Source organism: Lynx canadensis, chromosome C1 (assembly GCF_007474595.2).
Source record: "Lynx canadensis isolate LIC74 chromosome C1, mLynCan4.pri.v2, whole genome shotgun sequence".
Classification (NCBI taxonomy): domain Eukaryota; kingdom Metazoa; phylum Chordata; class Mammalia; order Carnivora; family Felidae; genus Lynx; species Lynx canadensis.
The window spans coordinates 176,368,306-176,387,605 of NC_044310.1; the positions used below are offsets into that span (position 1 = coordinate 176,368,306).

The 19,300-nt window shown below is 37.8% G+C and overlaps 1 protein-coding gene across 7 annotated transcripts in view; it reads left to right on the plus strand.

The window, feature by feature from the left end:
* PMS1 (PMS1 homolog 1, mismatch repair system component) overlaps positions 1–19,300 on the plus strand; it is a 100,406-nt gene that overhangs the window by 897 nt on the left and 80,209 nt on the right. For 4 of the 7 annotated variants that reach the window (XM_030325347.2, XM_030325353.2, XM_030325352.1 and 1 more), the window contains exons 2-4: positions 4,123–4,221; positions 6,727–6,878; positions 17,416–17,598. In XM_030325347.2, coding sequence (XP_030181207.1) covers positions 6,747–6,878; positions 17,416–17,598 — 315 coding nt within the window. In that variant the 5' untranslated portion in view covers positions 4,123–4,221; positions 6,727–6,746. Of the gene's footprint in view, positions 1–247; positions 363–4,122; positions 4,222–6,726; positions 6,879–17,415; positions 17,599–19,300 lie in introns of all 7 variants that reach the window. The other 3 variants (XM_030325348.1, XM_030325350.1, XM_030325351.2) reach the window with 3 other exon arrangements.

The following is a 19,300-nucleotide window of genomic DNA, read 5'->3' on the forward strand; positions in this document are numbered from 1 at the left end:
AGAGAGCTGTAGTGGGGGGGGGGGCGGGGGAAGGGAGCCGAGAGAGGAAGATGCCAAGCAGGCTCCATGCTCAGTGCAGAGCCCCACGCTGGCCAGATCCCAATCCAGTGAGATGATCAGAGCTGAAATCAAGAGTTGGAGGACAAACTGACTGAGACCCCAGGTGCCCTACATTTATCATATTTTCAAAGTAAATTATTTCACTGTGTTTCCCTTAAGCCTATTAAGTTCTCTGCTTCTTTTTTAGGTACTTTGTTGTCCTTAAATGACTTTCCTGGAAGTAGTTTCAGGAGTGTTTGATTTCCTTCCCATTAAATATGGAAGACTGATTCCTGATAATTTCACACATTCTATGCTGTGATGTAAGCCTGACTGCAACTCTTTCACTTTTCAGAATGTGTCATTTAGCATATATACGGTGGAATGCTGGCTGTGTTCAACAGGTTATGCTGAGGATATGAGGTTAATATAAAATCTCTGTCCTCAGAGAACTCTGAGCCAGGAGGAAGAGACAGAAAAACAATGGTTAGAATAGCCTATGCTGAGTTTCCGTTAGCTCTAAGGAAAAGGTGCTATGGGAGTACAAAGAAATGCCTAATCTGTTCAGTGGGAGAGGGTTGATGTTGGAGTGGTTAAGAAGGGCTTCCTTGAGGAGGTGATACTTGAACTAAATCTGGAAGGATGATTATAAGTCATTCGTATAGAAAGGGAACCTTGTGAGCTAAGGAACCAGTGAGTGCCACCACATTAAGAGAGACAGGTTGCAGTATGACAGGCTTACTGTGCATTTGTAGAACAGTGGGATGAGGTTAGAAAGATAAAGGTCCAGTTAAGGATTTTGGACTTTACCTGGTTAGCAGTTGGAACTCTTTTTTTTTTTTTTTTAATTAAAAAAAATTTTTTTTAATGTTTATTTATTTTTGAAGGAGACAGAATGCGAGTGGGTTAGGGGCAGAGAGAGAGAGGGAGACAGAATCCGAAGCAGGCTCCAGGCTCCGAGGTGTCAGCATAGAGCCCAACTCAGGGCTCAAACTCATGAGCTGAGAGATCATGACCTAAGCCGAAGTTGGATGCTCAACCGACTGAGCCACCCAGGCGCCCCAGCAGTTGGAACTCTTTATAAAATTTTAAGTAGGGTAGCAACATGATGAAATGTAAATATAGAAAGAACCCTATCATTGGTTGAGATTGAGGCAGAATATCAATAAGGTGGTTATTGCAGTGCATTAGGAGAGAAATGTTTAAGGGCTAAACAGAGGTCATAGGTATAGAGAGGACTAGTATGAGAAATATTTAGGTAGTAGGATAGATAGGACTGAGTGGCAGAATATAGAAAAAGTAGAATTTTTAGGATGATTTCAGGATTTTTAATTTTTCCATGTGAGACTGGATGAGCTGAGCATTGCCTTTGAGTGAAACATGCCAAGATATGCAGGTGTGTATCCATCACAGACTAGTTTTGTGATCATGAATCTTCTGATCTTGTTCTTATAAAACTTTCAAATTTCATTTGTAATAGAGGAATGATAGGGTTGTTGTAAGGACTAATGGGAATTGTGTGTGTGTGTGTGTGTATGTATATAGATATATACATATATATACATATCTATATGAAATTGCTTATGGTAGCTGTTTTTATTACCAAATATGGGAAGATAGTTTTTTTTTTTTAATATATGAAATTTATTGTCAAATTTGTTTCCATACAACACCCAGTGCTCATCCCAAAAGATGCCCTCTTCAATGCCCATCACCTACCCTCCCCTTCCTCCCACCCCCCCACCAACCCTCAGTTTGTTCTCAGTCTTTAAGAGTCTCATATGCTTTGGCTCTCTCCCACGCTAACCTCTTTTTTTTTTCCTCCTTCTCCTCCCCCATGGGTTTCTGTTAAGTTTCTCAGGATCCACATAAGAGTGAAACATATGGTATCTGTCTTTCTCTGTATGGCTTATTTCACTTAGCATCACACTCTCCAGTTCATCCACGTTGCTACAAAGGGCCATATTTCATTCTTTCTCATTGCCACGTAGTACTCCATTGTGTATATAAACCACAATTTCTTTATCCATTCATCAGTTGATGGACACCTAGGCTTTTTCCACAATTTGGCTGTTGTTGAGAGTGCTGCTATAAACATTGGGGTACAAGTGCCCCTATGCAGCAGTACTCCTGTATCCCTTGGGTAAATTCCTAGCAGTGCTATTGCTGGGTCATAGGGTAGGTCTATTTTTAATTTTTTGAGGAACCTCCACACTGTTTTCCAGAGTGGCTGCACCAATTTGCATTCCCACCAACAGTGCAAGAGGTTCCCGTTTCTCCACATCCTCGCCAGCATCTATAATCTCCTGATTTGTTCATTTTAGCCACTCTGACTGGCGTGAGGTGATATCTGAGTGTGGTTTTGATTTGTATTTCCCTGATGAGGAGTGATGTTGAGCATCTTTTCATGTGCCTGTTGGCCATCTGGGTGTCTTCTTTAGAGAAGTGTCTATTCATGTTTTCTGCCCATTTCTTCACTGGATTATTTGTTTTTCAGGTGTGGAGTTTGGTGAGCTCTTTATAGATTTTGGATACTAGCCCTTTGTCCGATATGTCATTTGCAAATATCTTTTCCCATTCCATTGGTTGCCTTTTAGTTTTGTTGATTGTTTCCTTTGCTGTGCAGAGCTTTTTATCTTCATGAGGTCTATGGGAAGATAGTTAATTAGAGAAGGTCTGAGGTCAATTTGGGACATGTTATCTAAATGATGATATTTAGAAAGTTCTTGGAAATAAAGTCCTTCAGTCCAGAAAAAAGTCTGATTAGGAGATACAGGTGAGGTAGGGGATGATATGGAAGCCAGTTAAAATAGAGTGTGACTTGCTAGGAAGGAGGACACTTTTCCTAATGTTTACATTGGCTTGCTGATAGAATTATTCTTTGTGGCCCTTGATTAGTATTCTTCCAAGTGCTTGCTGTGAGTGAAGTACTATGATTGTTCTGTGCTGCATCCAGAAATACATAATATATGATTACCTGCATTCAGAAGTTGTACAGGTCAAGACAGGTGTGATAAACATCCCATGAGTGATGCAAGCCAAGTTCTTTAAGAATGTAGGGGGAGGAAAGGATCATTCTTGGATGAGTGATCAGAAGGGACCATGTTACAAATGACTTTGGAACTGAGTCTAGATTGATAGATAGGATCGCACTAGGAAGTAGAGATGCAAATAATGGGATTGATGGCAAAAGAAGATTGAGGTTTTTGACTTGAGTCACTAAGAACAGTGTGTTACTAAGAGAAACAGCAAAGTGAAGTAGAGGGCATGGGAAGGGGCGCAGGATGATAAATTCTGTTTTACAAGTACTTATCTTGAGGTCACTTTGACACTGATTATTAGAAAAGGCTGTTTTGGGGGTGCCTGGGTGTATCAGTCAGTTAAGCATCAGACTTTTTATTTTGGCTCAGGTCATGATCTCACTGGTCATGAGTTTGAGCCCCATGTTAGGCTCTGTGCTGACAGCGAGGTGCCTGCTTAGGATTCTCTCCCTCTTTGTCTCTCTCTGCTCCTCCCCTGCTCACTCTCGTTCTCTCTCTCCCCCTCAAAATAAATAAGCTTAAAGAAAAAAAAAATGCCTGTTTTAATGTGGGAAGAGAAGAGAGATCTCTGTTGTGGTTATAGATTTAGATGTTTGGCATCATAAAGAAACAAGATAATCATTGGGGTAATAGGGTTGAGGGAAGAATTTTTTTGCTTTTGCTTTGAAGGTCAAGATGCCTGTGGGAGGACTGGATAAAGAAAGTAGATGAAAGTTCTTAGGAAGAAGAGACATTGACTTGGGAGTTAGGGAAGTAGAGTATGGGCAAAGGTGTAAACATTTTTAAGAAACCAGAGGACATAGTGGGGTGGAGGAGGTAAGATGTGTGTGAAGATAGAAGAGTGCATGCTGTGGTCTGCCTTGACCTCAGTAAACTGGAAGATTGGGATGAAATTAGGGACTTGGGGAGAAAAATATAAATTTGGTAAGACAGATTGTAGAGAATGAGGCAAAGATGCTGAGGATTAATAAGATTGCCCAGAAAGAGTAAAAGGTGAGGTGATGCTAAAGTTATACCCCAAAGTTTGATTTGTTTTTCTTAGATCCTTGGGATTCTCAAACTAAAGTAGAAGACCTCTTGAACCCAAGCCTGACCTGATTCCAGGCCATGGATTAACCTCTGTGGAAGTAAGGATTCGAAGGTGAGGGTAGGGATGGTATTCATTTAGGTGTTTGGAGGAACTCAATGTAGTCCAAGTATCCTGGGATCTTTAAAATGTGTATGTGAAACGTTGTAATAAGTTGTATTCATTATCTTATTTACTTCTCACCAAAACCATATATTATTATCTTCTCCATTTCTATAGATTAGGTGATTGAGTTCTAGATTTTAATTTTATTAGCATACGAGCTAGGATATAACGAAACCTGCTCTGTTTCGTTATAACAGATATAACAGAGCCTGCTCTGTTAACCACTACTCTGTATGTCTCTGTCCAATAGAACTATAATGTATGCCATGTATAATTTTAGATGTTCTCATAATCACATTAAAACAAATTTTAAAAATGAAGTTAATTTTAATACTGAGGTAAGCCAGTATATTCAGAACATCATTTTATCTTAAGGTCCATATAAGAACTTAATAAAAGTGTATATTGTATATGTTTTTTTATATTGAGTTTGAAACCCAGATTGTATTAGAATATCTTAATTTGGAGTAGCCACATTTCAAGTGCTCAGTAGTCACATTTGCCTAGTGGCTACCATGTTGGATAGTGCGGCTCTATATCCTCAGACCTGTGTCCAGTCAGAACTTTGGGTAGAGTGCAGAGGGTGCCTTTTGCTATGATAGCACTAATTTGTCTGAATGGTATGAGAGTGGAGTGGCCTAACTGTCCACACTGTTTTCCAGACTAGAATAGCCTCCCAGCCCTTGAGAGCCACAAAAAAAATTGAGAGATGGTTGTTTACAAAGCCACTCTCCCTAAAACTATGTACCCCAAAACTAAATCAAATATGCAGCTTAATTAGAAGTTAATTGTTAGTATTAAAAATTCCCATCATTCCATTCCATAATGACCCCATATCACAATACTGTACATTTTCTGTAGCCTTGTCATTTACAGAAAACTTCATATAGCTTGCTTATTTGATCCTCACAACAAACCAGTGAGACACTATCCCCATTGATACAGGTAATGAATTGATTTTATACAGAAAGGTGTGATTTGTTTCACTTAACATGTAATAAAGATGAACCTCCAAACACGTTTTTTAAAGACTCCAATCTGGTATGTTTTTCTGCTGTGCTAATCAGATTTGCCTTGTACAAAGCATAATATAGTTCTATTTATTAACGGTGATCAGTTAATATTGCTCAGAACTCAGTATGTTGGCCTCTTCCCATAAATGCATCCCCTAAATTCCTATGTAATTGTTCTAGTGGCTACTCTCCATTTCTTGTTTACCTATTCGTTACATGACTGTGCTGTTTATGTTTTAATTTGCCTGAGAAAGGATCCTAAATGGGTATCTTTTTAGTTTGTTTGGCATTGCTGGCATTGCTTTTGTTTGGATTTAGATTCCATAGGATCAAATCATGTGAGCATGTGAATCATGGTAAATTAAAGAAGTACCTAGGGTTCCCCTCTTTCCCATTTTTGGGTCTTGCAATAGAAGAATTGCACTCTTTCAAGTTAGTGTTTTTTCTTTTCCTGAAATCTCTTCTGAAATTAAGCATTAAGGCAGATGCAAACCTTACTCCCTGTATGCTTTACATATGGGATTTCCATATGAGGTTTTTTTTTTGTTTGTTTCTTTGTTTGAAAGGGTTTTATTAGACAAAGGGTTTTTTAAATTTATTTAAAAAATTTTTTAGTGAGTAGGGGACAGCGGCAGAGTGGGGAAGAGAGAATCTCAAGCAGGTTCCATGCTCAGTGTGGACCTTGATAAGGGGCTCAATCTCACGAGCCTGTGATCATGACCTGAGCTGAAATTAAGAGTCAGGCACTCAACTAACTGAGCCACTCAGGTGCCCCTAGACAAAGGCTTTTTTAGCTAAAACATTTAGTGGCAAAGAGATTTTGGATATATAGGTTCGACTGTATGTAAAGGACCTTGAATGCCAGCATAGAGATTGGAGCTTTGTCTTGGGAAGCTCCATGATTGGAATGATGTTTTAGGCACGGTAGTATAGAAGATAGCTATCTGATATGTCTGAGATCTGAGTAGTTTATATTAATGGTAATGCTAGGGTCTAAGTACCCTAATTGCAATAGAGCTCAGTAACTGAAAAAGGCATTGGACTCATCATAATGTATAGATGATTAATGATGTTTGAGAATGCCATTAAGGCTTATGACTGACTGATGTCATCCACATCCCAAGGATCCACCTGGTCATTCCTAGCTTGGTAGATCATATACTACACGCATTATAGCACAATTCTTCTTATTGTTGTTTAATTATTACCATAGTGTGATATACTAGCTAACTTCTCTGTGCCTCAGTCTCGTAAGATGGAGGTGAGATTTCTATTTTAAAGAATATTGTAAGAAATAAATGATTTAATACTGTGTGCTTAAAATAGAACCTGGCATACTGGGAAGTTCAGTAAATGTGAGCTGCTATTAATTATTGTTACTATCAGATCTGTTAGGAATGTTTGATAATGTTTATTTTTATAACTTACATTTTATCTTTAGCTACGCTGCTAAAAGCTAGAATGAAACAGTTGCCTGCAGCAACAGTGCGCCTCCTTTCAAGTTCTCAGATAATCACTTCAGTGGTCAGTGTTGTGAAAGAGCTCATTGAAAACTCCTTGGATGCAGGTGCCACAAGCATAGATGTTAAACTGGTGAGTGTCCCTGAAAAGCCAAATACCTTTAAAGCAAAAAAGGGCTGGGCAGATGAGTTCTCCTTACAGCTGTTATCTTTCTCTTTCTACGTATTAGAGAATTATTCTTAGGACATTGCATGTTTTACTTTCTTAAGAGTAAATTCTTAAAAATAAATTTTAACTTAAGTCAATATTACAGTAACACTAAAGGAAATTTTAAAAGAAAAGTTATTCTTTAGGACTCCATCACCAAAAACATGAATCTAATTTGTCCGTATTTTCTACTATTATTCTTTGGTTATGCTTGGTTATTTACTTGTTTTATGCTCATTTGCATTTTATCTTTTCCACAAACCTAATTTCAAAACTATTTCCCTTGTTGTGTCATAGTTGTCACATTAAAAAATTTTAAGTGCTATATATTAAATCGTGAGTTAATATGACTTACGATATTGATTTATTACAATTAGTTTGCATGTCTATCTCCCTTATTATAAACTACTAGCTCATAGAGGTAAGGTATATATTTTTTCATTTTTTGTGTGCTTCATACCTGGCCAGTGCCTGGTACATAATGGTGAATAAATTGTTTGAGTGAATGTAGGAATACATTTTTATAATCTTCTAATTATCAGGTATTTACAGTTAGTATGACAGCATAAATGATACTGATAAAAATCTTTATAGCAAAGACTTTCCTTTTTTCATATATATATGTATATACATATTTTATAGTTTGTATGTGAACTACATATACATGTAGTTGTAATTGCTCCTTATAAAAACTCTGAATTATCTACTACTATACCTGTTTTACAAGTAATTAAGGTTCTGAGAACTTTCCCAAAGTCCTATAATTAGTAAGTAGTGAATCAGATTGCAGTTCAGATCTTTCTTTTCTAAAACCCATTCAAGATCTTTGCTCTATGCTAGTGGTTTTAATAATGTTTGGGTGCATCAGAATACTTTAGTTACTGGGCCCTAGAATTACATTTGTAACAAGTTTCTAGTTGATGCTGAGAACTGCTGTTATAAGCCATTTCAAACCTGTATTAAAGTTTTTTTTTTAATTTTTTTTCTACATTTATTTATTTTTGAGAGACAGAGCACTAGTGGGGGAGGGGCAGAGAGAGAGAGAGACAGACAGACAGACAGACAGAATCCAAAGCAGGCTCCAGGCTCTGAGTTGTCAGCACAGAGCCCAACGTGGGGCTCGAACTCACAAACTGTGAGATCGTGACCTGAGCCGAAGTTGGACGCTCAACCGACTGAGCCATCCAGGTGCCCCAAACCTGTATTTGTTTTCAACAATATACAGTTGGCCCTTGAACAACACAGGTTTGAACTGCATGAGTCCACTTTGATGTGGATTTTTTATTTGATAAATATAGTACAGTACTGCAAATATATTTTCTTTTCCTTACGATTTTTTTTTTAATTTTTTTTCAACGTTTTTTATTTATTTTGGGGACAGAGAGAGACAGAGCATGAACGGGGGAGGGGCAGAGAGAGAGGGAGACACAGAATCAGAAACAGGCTCCAGGCTCTGAGCCATCAGCCCAGAGCCTGACGCGGGGCTCGAACTCACGGACCGCGAGATCGTGACCTGGCTGAAGTCGGACGCTTAACCGACTGCGCCACCCAGGCGCCCCTTTTCCTTACGATTTTAATAACATTGTCTTTTTCTGAATTTACTTTATTGTAAGAATATATAGCATATACTATATGTAACATACAAAATGTGTGTTAATTGACTTTTTGTGTTATTGGTGAAGCTGCTAGTCAATATGAGGCTATTAAGAGGAGGCTGGGAACATGGCGGAGTAAGAGGACCCTAAGCTCACCTAGTTCCACAGATACAACTAGGTAACACTCACATCAGTGTAAATAACCCGGAACAGACTTGAAGGCTGGCAAAACAAACTCCACAGCTAAAGAGAAGTGGTAGACAAGAGGCCACATCAAAGACGGTAGGAAGAGCAGAGACTTGGTGGGGAGTGCTCCGTGGAGGGGAGAGAACTGCAGATATGAAGAGGGAGGAGAAATAGACTATATTGCACTAGGCAACCTGCATGGGGAAGTTGAAGCCCCAAATATGTGGCTTTGAAAGCCAGAGGGGCCGAATTCCATGAATTCTTAAAGCCAGCAGGACCTAAAGCATGGAATTTTAAAAAGCCACATTCTGGGAGAGCCTGGATAACAATAGGAAGTGGAGTCCCTGCCCTTAAAGAGAGCACAACCAACAGCCCTTGGAGTTACAGCATAGAAACAGCAGTTTGAAAATGGGGGGGAGAGTAGTTTACTCATTTCAGAGCATGTCCCGGACAGCAGGGATCACTGTGGGTCTCCTCCCGGAAAAAAGGAATGGGCAGATACCATTTGTCTCCCATATGCCCCAGTGCAAACACATGGCCACATGTGAGAACCAGCATGGCAGTGACACTACCTAACTTGCTTACCCCATGACCCCTGCCCCAACACTGCACTTCAGCAGATCCACACTTCCCAGTCACATATGCCTCAGTTCTGACATTTTGAGTCCCCTCTCCCAGAAGACCAGTGCAAACCTTCCCAACACTGTATCTTCCAACCTATGCACTATGTGGGGCTTCAGTCTAGCAGCGGCAGCAGGTCTCATTTTGCAAGCAGACCAGCACTCATCTTGTTAAAACTGTGTGCCCCACGGCAGCCAGGGACCAAATAGTGCCCACAACAGTCAAGGAGAATCTCTGCAGGGTACTGCAGCAAAGGAAAAAGCAGCCAGGATACAACAGCAGGCCCAACACACATAGGAGACACTCCTGAAGTGACACGTTCTGGTGAATAGGGGACACTGCACTGTGGTTGACTTTCCTAACACACAGAAACAGACACAGAGAGCTAGACACAATGAAGAGACAGGATATATGTACCAAATGAAAGAGCAAGGCCAAACCACAGCAAGAAACCTAGGAGAAACAGATACAAGTAATATGCCTGATAGAGAATTTAAAGTAATGATCATAAAGATACTGAACTTGAGAAAAGAGTGGAGGACATCAGTGAGGTCCTTAACAAAGAGAGAAAAAAAGAACAAGCTATAAATAACACAGTAAATGAAATTTAAGAAACAATAGATCGAATAATAGCAGGCTAGAGGATGCAGAGGAGCAAATTAGCAACCTGGAGCACAGAATCTTAGAAAGTAATCAAGCCAAATGGTGAGAGAAAAAATTATTCAAAATGAGAATGGACTTAGAGAAGTCAGTGACTCCATCAAGCATAATATTTGTACTATAGGGATCCCAGAAGAAGAGAAAAGGGGGAAGAAAATATATTTGAAGAAATAATAGCTGAAAATGTCCTTAATCTGGGAAAGGAAACAGAGGTCCAGATGCAGGAGGCACAGAGATCCCTCAACAAAATCAACCCAAGGAGGCATACATAAAGACATATAGTAATTAAAATGGCAAAAAGTAGTGATAGAGAATTTTAAAAGCAGTAAGAGAAGCCAGTTCCATATAAGGGAAACCCCATAAGGCTATCAGCAGGTTTGTCAGTAGAAACTTGGCAGGTCAGAAGGGAGTGGCATGAGATAGTCAAAGTGCTGAAAGGAAAAAACCTACAGCCAAGAGTACTCTATTCATCAAGGCAGTCATTCAGAACAGGAGAGAGAGAGTTTCCCCATTCAGAATAGGAGAGAGAAAAAGGAATTCATGACCACTAAACCAACCCTCCTATAAGAAATGTTAAAGGGGATGGGGCACCTGGGTGGCTCAGTCGGTTGAGCGGCCGACTTCGGCTCAGGTCACGATCTCGCAGTCCATGAGTTCGAGCCCCTCATCGGGCCCCTGTGCTGACAGCTCAGAGCCTGGAGCCTGTTTCAGATTCTGTGTCTCCCTCTCTCTGACCCTCCCCTGTTCATGCTCTGTCTCTCTCTGTCTCAAAAATAAATAAACGTTAAAAAAAATTTTTTTTTAATAAAAAAAAAAAGAAATGTTAAAGGGGAGTCTTTGAGTGGAAAGGGAAGAGCAAAAGTAGGAGTAAAAAAAGTGAGAAGCACTAAAGCAGTAAAAATAAGTATCTCTTTAAAAATTGGTCAAGAGTGGGGCACCTGGGTGGCTCAGCCAGTTGGGCAGCTGACTTCAGCTTACGTCATGATCTCACAGCTTGTGAGCTTGAGCTCCACATGGGGCTCTGCGCTGACAGCTCAGAGCCTGGAGCCTGCTTTAGATTCTGTGTCTCTCTGCCTCTCTGCCCCACCCCCACTCGCATTCTGTCTGTCTTTCAAAAATAAATAAACATTTAAATAAAAATAAAATAAAAATCAGTCAAGAGATTCACAAAAGGATGTAAAATATGACACCATATACCTAAAACATTTGGAGAGAGAAGAAATGGTTCAGACTTAAGTGACCATCAATCAGCTTAATATAGACTGCTATATGCAAAAACCCAAAAAGCCAGTAATAAAAATGCAAAAAATAAAGAGAAAAGAATCCAGGTATATAATTTTAAAGAAAGCCAGCAAACCTTGAAAGAGAGCAAGAGAAGAAAGTATCAGAGGACTACAAAAACAGCCACAAAACAAGTAACAAAATGGCAATAAATATCAATAATTACTTTGAATGTAAATGGACTAAATGTTCAAATCAAAAGATGTAGGGTGATGGAATTGATAAAAACCCAGGACCAGTCTATTTTCTGCCAACAAGAGACTCATTTCAGACCTAAAAACATCTGCAGATTGGAAGTGGGGGATGGAGAAACATATTTCATGTATATGATGTCAAAGGAAAGCAGGGGTAGCAATGATTTATGTCGGACAAAATAGACTTTAAAACCAAGACAGTAACAAGAGACAAGGGCACTCTATAATTGTAAAGAGGACAATCCAGCAAGAAGATGTAACAACTGTAAATATTTACGCACCCAACGTAGCACTTAAATGAGTAAAATAGTTAAAAAGAAACAGGAACTAATTGATAGTAATAAAATAACATAGAGGACTTTAACACTTCACTTACATCAGTGGACAGATAATCTAGGAAAATCAACAGGGAAACAGTAGCTTTGAATGACACACTGGACCAAATGGATTTAACAGATATATTTAGGACAGTCCATTCTAAAACAGCAGAATAGACTTTCTTTTCATATTCCATCCTAAAACAGCAGAATACACTTTCTTTTCAAGTGCTCATCACACATTCTCCAGAATGGATCACATATTAGGCCACAAGACAAGTGTCAACATTCAGAAAGAACAAAGTCATACCATGCATCTTTTCTGACCATAATGAAACCAAATAACCACAAAGAATCTGGAAAGAGCCCAAATACATAGAAGTTAAATAACATGCTACCAAACAATGAATAGGTCAGCCAAGAAATCAAAGAAATTAAAAAAAAAAAAAAAAGAAAAAAAACCATGGAGACAAATGAAAATGCAACAGTCTAAAATTTTTGGGATGCAACAAAAGTGGATCTAAGATGGAAGTTTACAGCAATACAGGCTTACCTCAAGAAGCAAGAAAAATTTCAAACAACCTAACCGTATACCTAAAGGAGCTAGAAAAAGAACAAACAAAACCCAAAATGAGTAGAAGAAAGGAGATGTAAAGATTAGAGCAGAAATAAATGACACAAACTAAAAAAGTAATAAAATATCAGTTTAGGAGCTGGTTTTTAGAAAGGATCAAAAAGATTGGTAAGCCTCTAGTTAGACTAATCAAAAAAGAAAAAAAAATCACAAATGAGAAATAACCAACACCACAGAAATACAATTAGAATATTATGAAAAAGTATATGCCAACAAATTGTAGAACCTAGAAGAAACATAAATTCCTAGAAATTTATGAACTACCAAAAACTGCAAAAAGGAAGATATAAAAAATTTGAATAGACTGATTACCAGCAGTGAAATTGAATCAGTAATCAAAAAACTCCCAACAGACAAAAATTGCAAATGAACTGGCTTTACAGGGGAATTCTTCTAAACATTTTAGGAGTTAATACCTACTGTCAAACTATTCCACAAAAATAGAGGAAGGAAAACTTCCAAATTTATTGTATGAGGTCAGCATTACCCCGTCACCAAAGCCAGATAAAGACATCACAATTAAAGAGAACTGCAAGCCAAAATCTCTGATGAACATAGATGCCAAAATCCTCAACAAAATATTAGCAAAGAGAATCCAACAGTACATTTAAAAACATCATTCACCATGGGAGATGCCTGGGTAGTTCAGTTGCTTAAGCATCTGACTTCAGCTCAGGTCATGATCTCCACTTTGTGAGTTCAAGCACCACATCAGGCTATCTGCTGTCAGCACAGAGCCCACTTTGGATCCTCTGTCCCTCTCTGCCCCTTCCCTGACCTCAAGAATAAATAAAACATAAAAAAAAAATTTTTTTAATGTTTTATTTATTTTTGAGACAGAGAGAGACAGAGCATGAGCAGGGGAGGGGCAGAGAGAGAGGAGACACAGAATCTGAAGCAGGCTCCAGGCTCTGAGCCGTCAGCACACAGTCCAACACGGGGCTTGAACTCACAAACCGCGAGATCATAACCTGAGCCAAAGTTGGAAGCCCAACCGACTGAGCCACCCAGGCGCACCCCCCCTTTTTTATTTTTATTTTTTTTAATGTTTTATTTATTTTTGAGACCGAGAGTATGAGCAGGGGAGGGGCAACATTTAAAAAATTTATTCACCATGATCAAGTGGGATTTATTCTTGGGTTGCAAGGGTTTTTCAATATTTGAGAATCAATGTGATAAATCAATGAGAGGATAAAAACCGTATTATTTCAATAGGTGCAGGAAAAGTATTTGACAAAATACAATATCCATTCATGATAAAAGCCTTCAACAACAACAACAAACCATCACTAGAGTAGGTTTAGACAGAACATAACTCAATATAATACCACTGACATAGTAATGGAGAAGAACTGAGAGCTTTTCCCCTAAGGTCAGGAACAAGACAAGGATGTCCACTCTCACCACCTTTATTCACATGTTGCTGGAAGTCCTAGGTATCAGACAATAGGTAGTCAGACAACAGAAAATAATAAAAGGCATCCAAATTGGTAAAGAGGAAATAAAACTTTCACAATTTGCAGATGACATGATACTATATTTTAAAAACCCTAAAGACTCCTCCAAAAACTGCTAGAACTAGAACTACCGTAAATGAATTCAGTAAAGTCACACAATACAAAATCAACATACAGAAATCTGTTTCACTTCTGTATACTAATAATGAAGTAGCAGAAAGAGAAATTTCAAAAAATCCCATCTACAACTGCACCTAAAATAATAAGGTACCTAAGAATAAAGCTAACCAAGGAAGTGAAAGATCTATACTCTGAAAACTGTAAACTCTGTTGGAAGAAATTGAAGACATGAAGAAGTGGAGAGACATTCCATGTTTATGGGTTAGGAGAACAAATGTTAAAATGTTCATGCTACCCAAAGCAATCTACAAATTTAATACAATCCCCATCAAAATAACAACACCATTTTTCACAGAACGGGAATAAACAGTCCTGAAATTTGTGTGGAATCACAAAGACCCTGAATAGCCAAAGCAGTCTTGAAAAAGAAATACAAAACTGGAAGGATCACAATCCCAAACTTCCAAGTTATATTACAAAGCTGTAGTAATCAAAACACTATGGTACCAGTACAAAAATAGACACATAGATCAATAAAACAGAAAACCCAGAAGTAAACCCATAATTTTATGGTCAATTAATCTTCCACAAAGGAAGCAAGAAAAATGCAATGGGAAAAAGACAGTCTCTTCAATAAATAGTGCTGGGAAAACTGGACAGCTATATGCAAAAGAAACTGCACCACTTTCTTAAACCATACACACAAATTCAAAATGGATTAAAGATCTAAATGTGAGACCTGAAACCATAAACTCTTGTAAGAGCACACAAAGTCAGACATAATTTGTCAGACTTTGGCTGTAACATTTTTCTAGATAGGTCTTATCAGACCAGTGAAGTAAAAGCAAAAATAAGCTATTAGCACAACATCACAATAAAAAGCTTCTGCACAGCAAAGAAAACAATAAAACTAGAAGGCAACCCACCAAATGGGTGAAGATATTTGCAAATGGCATATCCAAAATGTATAGAGAACTGCTACAACTCAACACCAAAACCCCAAATAATCCAATTAAAAAATAGAATACATGAACATTTTTCCAAAGAAGTACAGATGACTGACAAACATGAAATGATGTTCAGCATCATCAGAGAAACGCAAATCAAAACTGCAATGAGAGATCACCTCACACCTGTTAGAATGGCTAAAATCACCAACACAAGAAACAAAGTGTTGAAGGTGTGGAGAAAAAGGAACCCTCTTGCACTCTTGGTGGGAATGCAAACTGGTGCAGGCACTGTGGAAAACAATATTGAGGTTCATCAAAAAGTTAAAAATAGAACTACCCTATGATGAAATAGGTGAAGGGATTAACAGCACACTTGTCTTGATGAGCACCAAGTAATAGATGAAAGTACTGAATCACTGTATTGTACACTTGAACATATAATGCTATGTTAACTCTGCTAGAATTAAAAATTAAAAAAAAATAGGCTATTAAGTTCTTGAGAAGTCAAAAATTATACATGGATTTTTGACAACGTGGGAGTCAGCACCCCTAATTCTTGTGTTCAAGGGTCAACGTATTGTAACCTTTATAAACATGGAAAATATTTATTAAACCCAAAGAAAGGCAATTTATGTTTTTTAAGGTATTTTGTATACTATAGTGACTGATTCTGATTAGAATACAATTGATAATAAATAGGATTAGATAATTATATTTGACATATTTCATTCCTGAATCTTAGGCAGACATACTTTGTTCTTAAAGCTCTCTGGAAGAGGGGCGCCTGGGTGGCGCAGTCGGTTAAGCGTCCGACTTCAGCCAGGTCGCGATCTCGCGGTCCGTGGGTTCGAGCCCCGCGCCAGGCTCTGGGCTGATGGCTCAGAGCCTGGAGCCTGTTTCCGATTCTGTGTCTCCCTCTCTCTCTGCCCCTCCCCCGTTCATGCTCTGTCTCTCTCTGTCCCAAAAATAAATAAACGTTGAAAAAAAAAAAAAAGCTCTCTGGAAGAAAAGCACGTTTTTAAAAATAGTGTTAGGCAGCCCACAGAAGTCTTCTGATAAAAGTAAAGTACACATTTTTATCTGGCTGTATATTTTAGTATCTTGATATTTACCAGTTTCTGCTTTGTAGAGTTTGAAAATAAATGACTGTGTTGCTGTACATAAGACTTGTTTTATTATGATTTCATACAATAATAACTATCCTGACTAGGAATGTTTTCATAATTAGTTAAAGTTGATCTTATTTTAAAAATTTAAACAGATCTTTGTATTATTTTACTCACATGTCTGGAGTTGTATTTGTATTGCAAGATTAGTTTTCTGTAGTTAATGATTTTTCTATAAAATGAAGCAGCCAAACTGTTTCTAGGGTGTTAATTGTGGATTGAGAGAGATTAGGAACTAATTCTCAAGGGTCTCCCTCCAACACCTTACATATGTAATTTACCTAGAAAGTACTTACACAGTATTACTTAAATTCAGGTTATTAAAAAACTGTATTATTTTAAAATACTAGAGTGATTGTAATTGCAGGAAGATCTCTATAGGGATTTAGATTTTGTTTTTGAACCTTTTTTAAATGTTTATTTTAATTTAAAATAAAATAAATGCAATGGGTGGGGGGGGGGCAGAGAAAGGGAGAGAGACAGAATCCCCAGCCGCATCATGGGGCTCGAACTTGCAAACTGAGATCATGACCTGAGCTGAGATCAAGAGTCATACACTTAACCAGCTGAGCCACTCAGGTGTCCCTAGATTTTGTTTTTGTTATGTATGCATACTTTTAGTATTAGCCTACAAATACTAAGCTATGAATTGAGTTGGGTTTTTTTTCCTCATTTTTCAAGTAAAGAACTCACAGAGATTGCCAAATTTAATGTATTTTCTCAGCATTTTTCTGTTCAGTGATTATTTGCAAAAAGAACTTTAGAAAGTTATACTAAATATTTAAAATTCTTATGAAAGCAGTAAATAAAGGGAGAAAGTATTGAAAAGTATTAAAAGGCTGAATAAGGATAATTGCTAGACTCTTGGTGGGTAGAATCAGCTGCTGTTTTTGAAGGTGATAGTATTCAGTTTTGTTTTTTTGAGAGATTATATATGCAAAAGCATATATAATTTAGTAGAATTTTCTTAGTCAAGTTTAAATGTAAATTTAAACACAGACATCCAATGGTGCTGAAATACTTCAAGGGAACTGACTTCTTTATTTTACAATTAGACTGACTTCTTTATTTTACAATTGAATCTGAGTTCAGGGAAAACAAGGGGCTTCCCCATTGTACCATAGTTAGGAATTGATAGAGTTAACAATTTGAACTCTTACTTTCTTAATATTAAGATTCCACAAAAGGTAAATAAATGACACAACTGTTTCTCTTATGTTGCTTTCTGTTTCTGTGACAACAGTTTACTGTATGTACTAAAAGTATTCTTTAACTTTATAGGAGAACTATGGATTTGATAAAATTGAGGTGCGAGACAATGGTGAGGGTATCAAGGCCACTGATGCACCTGTAATGGCAATGAAATACTACACTTCAAAAATAAATAGTCATGAAGATCTTGAAAATTTGACAACTTACGGTTTTCGTGGAGAAGCATTGGGGTCAATTTGTTGTGTAGCTGAGGTAAGGTAATTTATATTGACTTTTTTAGTGATTTCACACTCAGAATGGTAGCATTAAGAGAAAACTAACCCAGGATTTGGCAGAGTGTAGTTTTTTTTTTATTGTAGTAGAATATACATAACATAAAATTTACCATTTAAGCCATTTTTAAGTGTACAGTTCAGTGATTTTAAGCATGTGTAGCCATCATTGCCATCCATTTCCAGAACTTTGACGTCACTCCAAACTAAAACTCTGTGCCCATTTAATGGTTAGTCCCCATTATCCTTCTCCACCTCCAATCCCTTGTAACCACTATTCTACTTTCTGTCTCCATGAATTTGACTAATGGAGTCATATAATATTTAACCTTTTGTGTCTGGCTTATTTCATTTAGCAAAATGTCTTCTACATCTTATAACATGTATTGGAATTTTATTCCTTCTTAAGGCTGAATGATCCTCTGTGGTATGTTTAAATCATGTTTTTGTTTATCCTTTTATTTGTTGATGGACATTTGGGTTATTTCCACCTTTTGGCCATTGTGAATAATGCTACTGTGAATGTGGGTGTGCAAATGTCTGTTGAAGTCCCTGCTTTCACTTCTTTTGAGTAAAAATCTAGAAGTGGAATTGCTGTATGATCTTTTGAGGAAAGGCAAAGTGTGTTTTGCAACGTTAATATTTTGTTTTAAGTTTATTTATTTTGAGAGAGAGCACATGTGCGAGTAGACGAGGGGCAGAGAGAGAATCCTAAGCAGGGCTCGAATTCACTAACTGTGAGATCGTGACCTGAGCTGAAATCCAGAGTCAGACGCTTAACGGACTGAGCCACCCAGGAAGTGCTACAATGTTAATGTTTATAAAAAGAAAAAGTACTTTAATGACCCATTGACTTTGAAAAAATGTATTAAAATTAAACTGCTATCTTAATTATAAGCTCTTCTTAGAGATTTTACTGTAGTAAAGTTCATTGTGAATCTCTAAGAGTGGTGGCTTTATAGTAGTTACATTTCCCTATGCGTACTTGACTATGAAATCCTTTTATTGGTAAGCATTTCACTGTTTTGTTGTTATTGTACTGTGGAACCCACTCTGGAAATACCTCTCTAGTAAATACAGATAGATTGATTCTAGAGATGTGAATTGACTTGTTCTAAACCCTAGCTAATCAGAGGCAGACTGGATCCCAGAACTTTGCTCTCCTGATCCTGGTTAGGTGCTTTCAGTGTTGGTAACCCCTCATTTCAGTGCCTGAGCAACTTGTTTGCGTAGTACCATTTATACTTCTCTGCCTCTGCACTAGATTTCATAACTAGTTTGTGGCAAAGCCTATCTAAAACTTTGATCTGTTCATTTCCATGTGTCTCACTTACATTTGATCACACTACTCTGTACTAGGTTCTTTGTGCTCTACTGTTACTCTGTATGTCAGGCTCTGTTTTATAGTGTGATGGTATGTTTCCCATGTGTGCTCACTGGCTGTGTATCCCTCCATTTGTGCTTTGGCTTGTAGACTCTATTTGGGTGAGAATGCTCAGGTACAATTAAATGATAGGACTTTGTACCTCTTGTCCCAGAAAAGTGTCATGTATATGAGATAATGTTGCTCTTTTGTCATCCATTCTTTGGGCATCTGTTAGGTAGCCAGCCTCATCTCCCTGGCAGTCATATAATCTCCATGCTTATTGTGGTCTTCCCTTTTTCCTTCTGCCCTTAGAGTG